The following is a 13500-nucleotide window of genomic DNA, read 5'->3' on the forward strand; positions in this document are numbered from 1 at the left end:
GAGGAAGACTGGCACAGATGTTAGCTCACAGCTAATCTTCCTCAAAGCAAAAAAAAAAACAAAACAAAAAGAGGAAGATTGGCAATGGATGTTAGCACAGAGCGAATCTTCCTTAGCTAGCTAGCTAGCTACATACATACATAAATACATATATACATACATAAATAATACAATCAACCCAAAAGAAGGCAGGGAAAAAGAGAGAGGAATACAGAATGGATGGGATAAACAGAAAACAAATAGCAATATCAAAAATATTACTGATAGCCACGTCAATAAGCACATTAAATGTTAACAGACAAATACACCAATTAAAAAGCAAAGACTGCTGGACTGGATTAAAAAACAAGACCCAACTATAGTGCTGTTTACAAGAAATGCACTTTAAGTGTAAAGACACAAATGGGTTAAGAGCAAAAGGATGGAAAAAGATGTATCGTGTAAACATTAATCCTAAGGAATCTGGGGTGGCTGTGCTAATAGTAGACAAAGTAAACTTCAGAAGATTATCAGGGATAAGCCAGTAAGGATATGGAAGATGTGAACACTATCAACCAACTTGACCTAATGAGGACACTACACCCAACAACTGGAGATTGCACATTCTTTTCAAATACACACAGAACATGTGCCAAGACAGATCATATGTTTGGCCATAGTTTAAGTTTCAAAAAATTTAAAAGGACTGAAATCGTACAAAGTGTTCTTTGACTGTAACAGAATTAGAAATGAATAACAAAAAGATAACTGAGAAATCCCCAAATATTTGTAAATTAAACAACACACATCTAAATACTGTAACCCATGGGTCGAAGAAGACATCTGCAACCAAATTAGATCATTTCAATCTGAATGATGATAAAACATCAAAATTTGTGGGATGCAGCTAAAGCAGTGTCTAGAGGGAAATGTATAGCTCTAAATACTTACATTAAAAAAGAAGATTTAAACAAACGATCTACTTTTTCACCTCAAAAAGCCAGAAAGGGCAAATTAAACCCAAAGCGGAAGAAAGGAAACTTAATAAGGAGTAAAAATTACTGAAAAAGAAAAATATATAAACAATAGAGAAAAAAATCAATTAACCCAAAGTTAAGAAAATAGGGAAAACTATACAGAAATACTTGAACTAAACACAACTTCTGTTTGGGATCTAGTGCTGAGATTTTTAAGTCACCTTTTTCTACCCACTTTCAAGAATGATTTCAAAATTGCTACGTGAGAGGTACCAGCCAAAATATCTCCCTAACAACTTCAAACAAGAACCAGCTTTTGAAGATTAAAATGCAGAAGGCACCTTAATCACCTACTATAACCCTGGTCATCTGATACAATGAGGAAATTCAAGCCAAAGAAATCAAGAAACTGATGGGTCACTAGTGTCCTGGTGGGCAGCACTGGCAGACTAAAACCCAGGGTCCATACTTCCAGTTCACACCAGTACAAACAATACCCCAGAAGGAGCCCCTAAAATGTTACAGGCAAAGACAAATCATGATAAAACACATCTGTACTTCCTGCTAAACTATTGTTTTAAAGTTCTTACGGAAATAAATAATAAAGTGTCTCTTTACTTGCCATTCCTAAAGACGAAGAAAGCGGATTTTAGGGAAAAATAAATTCATTTTGTTTTCTCCTCTTCCGCAAAAAAAGCATGTGTTACATATCTGCTTAGCACTTTGTTTTCTAGAGTGACTGATGATAAACTAAAACATCTTTACTAGTATTTTCTATGGAAAACTAGTTTGCATGCACGTGTCAAAATAGACAGCAAAGAGAAGTCTTGTAAAAATAGGTAGTTCACTCACCTTCAACAAGGGATGTTTAAAAATTGTAGTTATTTCAAATAATCAGCCCTGTTCAAATATTTTTAACCAACTATTTAGCGGTAAAACCAATTATACAGCTCCATATCAAAGCAACAAAACAAGAAAAAAGAAAAACTTCTTGGGTAAGAAAACAATAACGTATGAAATACCCAACCTGGGAACTAGCAATAGGATCTTATATCAAACTCAAAGGTTTTAATCTAATCCAAGTTAAATGTTATTTCCAAATTATTTCTATTTCCTAACTGTTAAGTGAATGGAATGGAATACAGTCTGGTGAGAGCGAATCTAGTTCAGATCACTGATCAGTGCCTAAATTCTCTAAGAAATTATTTTTATCAAGGTCACTGTCAGTAAAAACTCATAATAAATATGCAATACTCTAAAACATCCTGCAGTGTAAGAAAAAAATTATTTGCTAAAAGATACTTAAAACTCAAATCATAACACAAAAACAATAGGTTTCAGGCCAATAAGGATGTCTTAAAGAGGTTACTTTACGATAAGTCGAGGCACTTTAACAAAATTACTTCCCACAACATCCTAAGATAAGGGTTCCTCTTATAGAGGAGATAGTCAAGGTCTAAGCTGGACTACATGCTGCTCTTCAGAAGAAACCAGGCTGGACTCTGGAGGGAATGGCATCACGGGACTGGCATGGGCTGGAGCCAGGCTTTCCCCCACTCACTGCTCGCTGGCCTCTGCATGGTCAAACCTACCGAGAGTTCATGCCCCCAGGCTCTCTCATGGGTGATTAATTTATGTGTTTGGGAAATAAAGCAACAAAAATAAAACAGCTTTAAATATATATATTCATGAACATATACTCACAGTGGTTTTGAAGCAACTATTTAAACCAACTGACAACCAACATTCTCCAGATCCAAGGAAGGGGCAGCACCAGCCAGCAACCAAGTGAAGGAAGATGGGCAGCACCGCTCCAGTGCCAGGTGAGGCCATCCTCGCCAACAACCACCTTCCTACTCGCCCCATGAGGCTGAATACTTCCCGGGTGTTTGGGTTTGTTTATTGTTGTCTTAATTGGAATAAAATTGTCTGGAAGACCTCAAGTTCACAATTTTCCCTCCAAATGCCAAAAAAAAGCCCAATGGAGTCCAGGATCACATATAGACTCCATGAATGGATTCTGACATCAGCCATGTGTTTCAGCTTCGTGAGAGACGAGTCATAAAAAGGAGGGATACCATCAAGAGCAAAGAAAACACAAAATACGGGATGTCACCAGGAATGGCAAGTTTGTCTTTTCTGTTGCCGTATCCCAGCACTGGAACACAGCCTCACGTGTAAAAGATACTCGGTGTTTTCAGAGTGAACGAACGCAGGACTTCTGTAGGCCGGCTCAGATGGAACGCAATGAAGCTTACTGAGTTGGAGGCTAACACTTGCAGCTCAAACGGACGCCGTCAGCAGAACTTCGTTTCTCTCAGGAATAAACCTTTTGTCTATAGTAACTCTTCCCCTCAAGTACCTACTGCTCGTTAACGCACGAAGGCCAACAGGAACACAGCCGACATTTTTTCTGTTTCATGAGAACGCATTTCGTTGTCACTGAGTGAGTTAGTTGTCACTCTGGGAGAAACGAACCATCAAGTGATACGAGCACGTGAACTCAAGATGTTCACCTCCTCCTCCCCCACCCTCAACCGTCAACAGTCTCGCTCCTTGCCAACCGTCCCCAACAGCCCAGGAAGAAGAGTACGAGCACTCCCTTCTTCTCTCCCAGAAAACGGTGCACAGAGAAGAGCAAGCAGCTGAAGCCGGCACGGGTCATTCGGTCCCACATTCAGCAGACATTATGACCCTTTACTGTCTCTCCCTGGGCTGTATTCATTTTAGAAAAGGCCATCTCAACTCTCAAATTACACTAAAAGAACTTCACGCCCCCCCAATCCAGGATCTAGAAGAAAAGAAAGAATGCAAGGTGTACGTATAAGCTTTCTCTTTCTACTCCTTTTGCCTCCTAATTGATTAAAGACAAGGAACACAGCTTCTAACACCATATTCATAAAGTAGCCTATGACGAGGAAACTCTTACGTCTCAGAAGTTAATGTAGTAGAATTTGAACTGTAATGACCTTTAGGTAAAGACTTTATAACCAAGTTACTATTTCCCATCACTCGGATTCATTGGGAAATTGATGAGTAAACAGTAAGCTGAGCTTAATACAAGGAGATCATTAAGCTGCAGATAATAAAGTCCTCCTAAGGCACGCTTATGAATCAGAGCCCACTGAGCACCCTGCCAAAACAACCGAATTTAAAAATCTCAAAGACTTTTACGACACTAATTCTTCAAGGACACAGTTACTAACTGTGATGAAAATGGATAAGAAGTTAAATACAACAGCAGCATTCTGACAAGGCATTCAGGAGGGCTGAGGACTTGCAGTGCTCACCATGGGACAGGACAGGGCTCGGTCCTCAGCTTGGAGGCCTGGGACAGATTACTCATTCTCCAGAACGAGAGTGAGCCCTGGTGAACGGACTCAAACGTCTCAAAATCCATTTGTTTATCAGAATCCAAGCTTGCTAAGATCTGATTTTTAAACGAGAAAGCAAGTGCATTCCTCTCTTCCAGAGGACGAAGCAGCCCTAATGCCTGCAAGCCTTCATGTGCACAAGACGTTCACACAGGGCAGACAGGCAGGGCCTCCTCTCAGACCCAATTTCAGATCAGGAAGCTACTCCTGAGCACAGAATCAGAAAAGGGAGAACCACACACTGGAGGGATGTTTTAATGACACCAAGGTCAGCTGACACCGTGATCTTTCTCCACACTCAAGAGGCATCACTCATTCAAACTGGTTTTTGAGCCCGACACTGCTCCAAGTACTGGGTTATAATAATGAATGAGGAAGACCAAGTGCCTGTTCTCCGGGAGCTGACACAACCTGACACCAGGACCCCTCCCTGACAGGCTCACAGCTCACAGAGCTCTCCCAGGTGAGAGACAAGCCAACAACATGCAGAGTTAGTGTGGCTCCTGCATTATCCCCAGTGACGACTCATCTCGTCCTACAATAATTATTTTCCAACACCATTGACACATATCCTTGAATGCTGTCTTATCAACTTCATCTCTCTAGTCACCAGATCGGCCTCTCTCACCCAAATGGAGAAGGAGCACCTTGCTGACTGGACATGCCAGGCACCACACTAGGTGTTTTTACCTGGATTATTCATGTGCTCTTCACACTACCTGGAAGAGGTGGTCCTCTCCCAGCCGTATGGGTGAAGACACTGAAGTGCAAAGAAGCTTGGTAACAAGTCCAAGTTAGAAAACAGCAGAGTGAGGACGATGTGCAAGGCCTGGTCTCTCTGTAGGAGGCAGCCCGTCACTCAGCAACTCTGAAAGTCTCTAACAGAATCCTCTGAGCAAAGCCCCAACACAGCAAGACACACACCTGGTGAGCACAGCGCCTCGGAGGTGCACTGGGGATTTCCACTCTGGTCCAGCTGTCCTTCCTGATGTTGTAGATATAGAGTTCATTATACAAGAGAGTCTGCAGGAGAGAGGAGGAGCTTTAGTGTCACAAGTGATGCTTCCACACAAGCGACAGTGAGGGGGAGGAAGGGCCTCCATTACTAGCTTACCCTGGGAAACGTGTTTCCTACACTAATGTAAATGGTATCAATGCAGAGCACCGTGCAGCTGGCCCCCTGGACCCTTTGGGATGATGACACAAAGAAAAAGAGCGTCTCTCCACCAGACAGAGAAGGTGAACTCCTGTTTTTGTACCTATTTCATTTACAACGCTGAAATACAGGTTTTTCTGGCCTGTTCAAAAATAAAAATGAGCTCTAAATTTATCAGCACTTTCCCCATTCAAAACAACTGTGGAAATCCATCATGAAGAAGAACAGCATGAACAATGAACCTGAATGAACAGTGTGCTGGGCAACCTCAAGCAGGTGCTAAGAGGTGTGACCGTAAAGGTCACTAAAGGATCCTGGTGGCTTATCAAGGACAACATTGTATGCCAGTCCTGACAGCTCAGAGGGTGGGACACACAGGAGGAGAGTTAAAGGAGAAATGCATATTTGGTATCACTGCTTTAATTTTACTCTAAATGAGACCCATGGAAATTTGGGGGAAAAGAAAAAATAAATACTTTACTTTTTGGCCATTGAAATATTCACCTCCGAAAAGGATTAATTCATCTTTCTCAGGATGAGCGGAGAGCGAGGCATTTAACCTGCAAGAGTCAAAAGCAGGAGATCAATACAAAAGGAAGCACCTGACGGCCAGTGTGCCCGCCACTGCACTCCTTCCCATTGGAGCGCCTCACCACCGGGAGAGCGTTTCTAAACTCCCGCCAAAGAGGAACCTGGGGCTGAGAACGGAGGCTAAGGCACCACCCTTCAAAGCAGCCTCATGGCCCCGATACGAACACCCAGGCTTCCTCTCCCAGGAGGGTCCAGGACCCAGGCTACTCACACAGCCACCTGCTGAAAATCATCAGGCAGTGAGAAGTCTCAGTGCTCCTTCCTATGTGCCCAATTTTCCAGAAATGTCCTATTTTAAGGGTCCATCCACTTAAATCACAATCAAAACTCATCTACAAAGTCCAGTATTTAAGCATTTCAAAATACATCCCAGATACCTTCCATCCAGAAATGCAAATGATTTCTACTTATTTCACACGTGAAGACAAAAGAATAGCTAGAAGGAAATTCTAACTACGTCCTGACTACTTCAGTAGGATGTAGGGAAAGGTGGTGACTGCGAGGGCAACAGCTGGAAAGCCCACTTCTTTCCAACTCCCCTAGAATGGCGTCCTCCAAGATGCATCCCATAACGCTCATTCCAAAGGGAAAAGGTTTCACGGTCAAGTAAGTTTGGGAAATCTGAAAACTCTATTTTTCTCTTGGGGATTTACTGTACACAGAAACATTTTATAGGCTGAGAAATTTTGCAGTAAAGAAATCAGGGTTAAAATAGTACAGCTGCTGTGGAAAAACAGTCTGGTGGTTCCTCAAAAAGTTAAACACAGAATTACCACATGGCCCAGCAATTCCACTCCTAGGTATACAGCCAAGAAAACTGCAAACAGGGACTCAGATACCTGCAAACTAACGTTCATCACAGCACTATTCTCAACAGCCCAAAGGCGGAAACAGCCCAGGTGTCCATCAGAGGATGAACGGACAAACAAAATGTGCTTTATCCATACAACGAATATTGTTCAATCTTAAAAAGGAATGAAGTTTCGGATTGACGCTACAACGCGGACAAATGCTTCAAGGACATTATGCTAAGTGAAAGAGGCCAGTCATAAAAGGACAGGTGTTCTCTGACTCCACTTACATGAAACATCTAGAATACGAAAGTCAGAAGGACAGAAAGTAGAGGGGAGGTCACCAGGGGCTGGGGGAGGGCAATGGGAAGTGACTGCCTAATGGGCACCGAGTTCCTACCTGGGCTTAAGAAAATTTTTGGAAATAGATGGTGGTAACGGTTGCACAGCATTGTAAATTTAAGTAATCCCACTGAATTTTCCAGTTAAAAATGGCTAAAATGGCAAATTCTATATGTATTTTACCACAATTCAAAGAAAGGAAACTAGTGTTTACCGAAGTTTTTTGACCTTGAATCTTGTTTTCACTTAACACTCATTAATTTTCTGTGGAAAAGTAATGAACACGACCTGAGAAACAACAATCCAGTTTCAGCCCAGGGTACCCAAGGGTCACTTCCATCCAGACCCCGTCCGCCACCTCTCCTGGGTCACAGATACACAGGCCCCGTGAAGCACCAACGCGGCTGAGCGTCTCCTCACCTTCCCCGTTAAATTACACCCGAGCAACACTCGGAGCTGCACACACTTACCAATCTGGGCAACTTCACGGTCTCCTCCTCATCATGTGATGGAGAGGTAGGAGGTGAGACGTTACTACGGTCACCGACCAAAAGGTCTCAATCCTTTTATATCTGGGCTCCACAAACTGCTCCCTTCTGTCAGAAAGCACTCCCAGTTGACCCAGGGAACAGCCAACACTTCAAATTATATCATGGCATTAAACCTGGCTTTTTGGGCAACATTACTTTAGGAAAAGTTCTGCAATATCACACCCTAAGAAATCAATCCACGTCCAAAGTGGCTTCCCTCAAGAGGGCTGTGCGTGTGGAGCCTAAGGATGTGAAGGATGGACTCGCTCCAACAATTCAAACAAAAATGCACAGCTACAACGTGTGGAACTTGGTCCTAGTGACAATATGCCAAATAAAGGGGAAAATAAAACCAGATTCCTAGAGGGATTTATTAAATGAAGAACAGGAGAGACTGCCGACTTTGGGAGCTGCCGGAAAGCTGCTGTGTCAGCTCATTGGGCTCAGGGGCCAATCACGTTGCTCCCTTCCTTTGAACAGGCGGTGACAGTGACCGAATCCCGTGACCCAGGTCGCCGGGACTCAGGAGCAGAGCCATCACCCGCACCTCACTGAAGCAAGGCGGCACTATAACAGCCCCCTCCTGAAGCGCTGGACCCCATGCCTCCTTCAGGCTGATGACAGCGCCAGTAAGAAGGGAAACAAAGCAAATCATCTCTCAACTAAACAACACAGTCCCAGATGCCTGTGCAGTTAATGTTTCCCCTTCTCTGAAGGCCGTGTATCTCGTTAGTAGGGTCATCCAGCCTTTCCTAGGTGTGCTGCCTCTATTCAGCAGCAAATATAAAAATTACAAAGCCCCAAATCAAATTATAAAAAAACTGGAAATTCAGAAGCCAAGAGCAAAGATGAAGCAGAGGAATAAGAAGTCAGATAGAAACCAAAGCCTGCTCATTTCAGCCCATTCCACAAGTGCTTGAAATCCTACAAGACTTTGGACTTCTTCACATAATTTACAAATTCCTTTAAAATGGCTTATACACAAATTATGTTTAATAATCACACTTTTCACATGAGAATGTAAAAGCATTATGAACGAACACAGCAAAGAGTTATCATGCCTTTAAGTTTTCCACCTGTGATAGGCACTCTTAAAATAACCTTAGGAACCAAAGAAAACCTCCTTGGGACAACACTTGAGTTCACAAAGTGTCACCAGTTGAAGAACTTTCAAACCTGGCACAATGTCCCTGATGAGCAGCTGCGCTGAGACCTCATTTCCATGTTTCTGCATGATAATAAAGCTGAATAACCTCGCCCCCCTTCTTCAGAAAAGGAAAAAAAAAGTTTCGTGGGAGCTGATCCGGAATGGGTTTTAATGATGAAAATCTCCCCAGTGCCTGGTTATTTATGAAAACGTGGTGCCGATTTAAAGCAGTTTTCCAGTTTATACAAGGAAACCAACAGAAGCTCTCACGAAGAGTCTGTGCTCGCTTACCTTGGAGAAGGTGGAGGGCAGGGCGTTTCCACGACCTGAGTCTTTTTGGCATCTAGCGTCTGGAAGTGCGCTATGAGAGCTTCGAGGTCTTCCTAAGGGCAGACAAGCAGTCACAGGTGAGACACGTCCCTAAACCCTATTACGTCGTGGAAAGCCTGGGTCAGCTTTTCCACTGTCCACCTGACCTGACCGGGGTCCAGTCACATCAGTGAGTTCGAACACGCTGACACAGAATCACATTTCAAAGACACAGAATCTGACCCATGAAAAACACTCAAGCTTGACCTTACGGGCAGTTTTCTTGGAAGTACAGATGCATGCACACTGCATGAATCGGCTCATTCCAAACCCTCACACTGCCCCCAAACCGTCTTCCACTTAGACAAGCCCAGCCTGACTTCGGGCCAGCACCTTTGACCACCTCCCAAAAACCCAGGCCTAGGCCACCCCACCAGCCTGCTGTGCTGTCGGCATGGCAATGTCTGATATTTCTCTTGCTCATTTATTTGTTTACTTTCTGTTTCCTCCTCCCTCCCACGAAAATAATAAAATATAAGCTCCAAGCAAGACTTGGCAGTCTGCTTAGAAGAGCACCTGCTCGGTGGGGGCTTGGCAATTATCAACTCAGCCAATCTGTGTAAGGAGGTTTCTATTGTTACAACTGCAGAAACAGATTTAGAAGTGAAGGTGCCCACTGATCTGCCTGGCTGGGCAGCAGTGAAACCTGGTCTTCCTACCCCCAGTTCAGTGGCAGTTTCCCTTCATTTGCTAGTGACCCTTCCTCCACCCCCAGGGACGGATGACCTGCCTGTCACGGGGAAAGGCTCCTCTCCTGATTCTCTTCTTGAATGCTCACTGCCCTCACCTGCTCAGGCTGACATGGGATCTGCGCCGCCTGCCTTCCCCCTGCCCCTGCCTCTCTCACATGCACACAGCCCTTGAGGGTTCCTGGCTCCACATTCTGCACTGAAGCTAGGTTAGATGTCCTTCCTGCACCTCCAGACCATTCCTCCTCCCTCTGCAGCCTCATGCCCCACCCTACCTCCTCACTCTCCCAGCTGCACTGGCTTCTCAGTTCCTTTAGCCAGAATGCCACATCCCCTCAGACTGAAGAGCCACTCACAGCTCTCCCCCTGCCCCCACCTCGTGTATACCCCTTCACCTCCCCGGACGCAGCCACTGTCTGGAACTGGGTGCTCATTACTCTCAAGCATTTCTTTATACTCTTACTACATGTTACATATCTCTAATATATATATAGTTTTACATTTTTCAATTCCACGTAAATGGTCTCATACTGCATATGCTCTTGCAACTTGCTTTTCTGTTCAGCACTGCCGAATGAACAATTTGATGCTCTGCCTCCATTTGCTTGCACTGTGGCAGAGCTACCACCCCACACAGCTTCTCTATCCCTCCTGCTGAAAAACATCTGGGTCAATTCCAATTTTTTGTTTTTACAAGCAAAACTACTATGCCCATTCTTGTACCTGTCTTTGTGTAGCTGGGGGCAGTTTTTCCAAGGGAAACCTTTAGGCGTGTAACTGCTGGGCTGTAGTTTCCACTTTTCTAGCGACAAATTAGGGTCCAAAGTGGCTCTACCAATTTTCACCCTCACAGCAGTTCACAGAAGCGTCCGAGATCCTGCCACTTCTGTATGGTAGGTGCCTAACAGCTGTCCTATTGACCACCACATCCCTAAGGCAAAGCACGCCGCATTAGGGACTCAGGACAAATTACTGAGCGACTGAAACGTCACAGAAAGACCTGCATGGAGAAGGGACTGTTGGAGTCGCAATTAGTTCAGAGCTCCGGATCCTCTATCATTCACCTGAGAAATTATCTTCCTTAAGGCAGAAGGGAAGATGCGGATGAGGTAGGTGAAAGAAGTGGCCGGAACTGGGAACAGCAGGTCTGAAGGGAGAGCTGTTTCATCAGCCCCGGTGCAAGCTGGCACTAACGCCCACCAGGCTAAGCTGGCCCGTCAAGCATTCAACCCTGGTCACAGGAGGACGGGGGCTTCCAGGGTGTCTAGGGTGGGAGCAGGCTTGGTTGCTCCATTCACTAGGAACATGGGCTCTGTCACTGGGCACCCTGTTTCAACTCCCACCTCTTCCACTTCTTGCCAATTAATCCAGAAGCCTCTCCACATGCCTTGCACGTTGAACAAATTCTCACCAGACCATAATTAGGTCTGTGAGCCAGGTGAGCTTCACTCCTACTCCTCTGAAGGAGCACGTCTCACACAGCTGGGCGTCATGATTACTGAGCTGGGGGGCTGGGACAGAGCGGGGTCTGGTGGCACAGGTGGCCTAGTCAGTGAAAGCCTCTCCAAGGTGACAATAAGCTGAAAGATGAAAAGGAGCCAGTCACAAGAAGAATGTGGCTGGGGGAGAGGTAAGGACCCCAAGTAGAAAGAACCTGGCATGTCTGAGACACTAACATAACACTAGACACTAACGTAAAGCTTGTGTGGCTGGAGTGAGCCCGAGGAGACAGAGATGGAGAGGCAGGCAGAGGCCAGGATGAAGAACAGGACTTCACCTGAAATTTACGTAATGTTATAAACCAATATTACCTCGACAAAAAAAAAGAACAGGAGCTTCAACACAGACAGTGCAGAAGGGGGAGGAATCCGTGCAACAGCCAAGCAAAGGTGTCAACCACGTACACACATCTGAGACATGAGTTCTGTGGGAGGCAGAATTGCAAGTTGTCCCCAAAACCACCCCCTTAGTCCCCCAGACGTGAAATGATGGGATAGGACTCTCGGGATCAAGCTATGTTCCATGACACAGCCGGCTTTAAGAGAGGGAGATTATCTTCTGCTGACCTAATCAGATGACCAGTGATCTTAAAGGTTTGTTCTGAGGATTAATGGAGATAACATGGAAAGTCCCAGGACCCAGACCTGATAGGCTCTCCCCACAGGGAAGCTACCATTATGGTCACCCAGGTACTAGGCACTGCAGGGAGATACAAAGATGAGTGAAAATCACAATGAACAGTTAGTTACGGAGTGCTGACCAAGTGCCAAGCACTGTTCTAAAGATGCCACATAGATTAACTGGCTTCCTGTGCCACAACCCTAACCACAAACGTGCAGTCACTACCCCTACTTCACACATGAGAAACCGGGGCACAGAGAGATCATGCTCCTCCGAGGTCTGCAAGCTAGGTGTGGCAGAGGCGAGATTCAATCTACACCCAGTGGCTGCAAAGCCCACGCACTTAAGTGGTCAAGAAGCTGAGAACATTAGAGCCCAGAGACAGTGGGAGGAAAAGCCCAACCCCATTATTTGACAGATGAGGAAATGGAGACATTTATATTTAGGAAGAAAAAGGCAAAGGAAGGTGGTCAAGAGCTCTGGATTGGGGAGGTCTGGTCTAATTCCAGCTCCACGCGGCTTCACAGCGCTGTGACCCTGCCCTGTGGAACCTGTTAGCTTCTGGTTTCCTGCCAGATGTAGACGCCAAAGCTACCCAACTCACCTAGTGTGAGGATTAGAGCCCAGCCAGCACAGAGCCTGGTACACTCATTAACCATCATAAATCGCCCCAGGCTAGGGAGCACGCGAGCAACAGTCAACAGAAAGCAGACCGCTCAACTCTAAGTCCGACCGACCCATTTGCGGACCCTGCAGAGAGAGAGGGACCGGGGACCAAGGCCACAGCGCCGAGAGGAGCGGCGCAGCGCGCACGGGGCCTGTCCGCCGAGCCCGCTCACCTCCTCCTTCCGCGAGCGCTTGGACACCTTCTTCTCCATCTTGGCGGCCGTCTTCTCCGCCCCGCGGCCCTTCTTCTCCTTCTTGCCCTTCTTGCCCATCGCGACGGCTCCAAAGGGAGTCTCCTGGCAAGACGGAGAGACGGGAGCGGGCCACGGGAAGTGCGTCCTCGTGGGGGCGCGCGGAGATAGCGTCACTTCCGGCCCAACCCGCGCATGCTCCCGGGCAACAGGCCTCGGTTCCCGGATTCTCTCTTGCGGGGTCTGTGCAAGAGGGCTTGGGGTCCTCTGGCTCTGAGTGGCTTCCGCTTGAACGTAGCCGGGCTGTGACCCCTGTCCTCTCGGCCCTTCCTCAGCCGTCCCAAGGGACGCGGCACCTGTGGTTTTCCGAGCGACCTGGGCAGGAAGGCCGGCTGCAGTGTTTGCTGTATTTAGGCAATTACTTAGCCCTATGTGGACTGACCCCTGGCTTTTTTCCTTGGACCCTTTTGCAAATTAAATGATTGCTGTGGCTTCATCCCCCAGAAAGGTATTCATACACATCAAGGATTTGCAAACCGCCAGTGAAGACAATCCTTCTCCCACACAAAATGCGCCA

The 13500-nt window shown here is 45.9% G+C and overlaps 1 protein-coding gene across 2 annotated transcripts in view; it reads right to left on the reverse strand.

The window, feature by feature from the left end:
- The window catches only part of KLHDC4 (kelch domain containing 4), a 52842-nt gene extending 39783 nt beyond the window's left edge, over nt 1-13059 (reverse strand). For both annotated transcript variants that reach the window (XM_046683723.1, XM_046683724.1), the window contains exons 1-4: nt 12906-13059; nt 9179-9270; nt 5968-6046; nt 5255-5353 (exon numbers count right to left, since the gene is read on the reverse strand). In XM_046683723.1, the coding sequence (XP_046539679.1) occupies nt 5255-5353; nt 5968-6046; nt 9179-9270; nt 12906-13004 (369 nt within the window). In that variant the 5' untranslated portion in view covers nt 13005-13059. The remainder of the gene's footprint in view (nt 1-5254; nt 5354-5967; nt 6047-9178; nt 9271-12905) is intronic.
- Nucleotides 13060-13500: the final 441 nt, after the last annotated feature.

The sequence above is a fragment of the Equus quagga genome, chromosome 13 (assembly GCF_021613505.1).
Source record: "Equus quagga isolate Etosha38 chromosome 13, UCLA_HA_Equagga_1.0, whole genome shotgun sequence".
Lineage (NCBI taxonomy): Eukaryota > Metazoa > Chordata > Mammalia > Perissodactyla > Equidae > Equus > Equus quagga.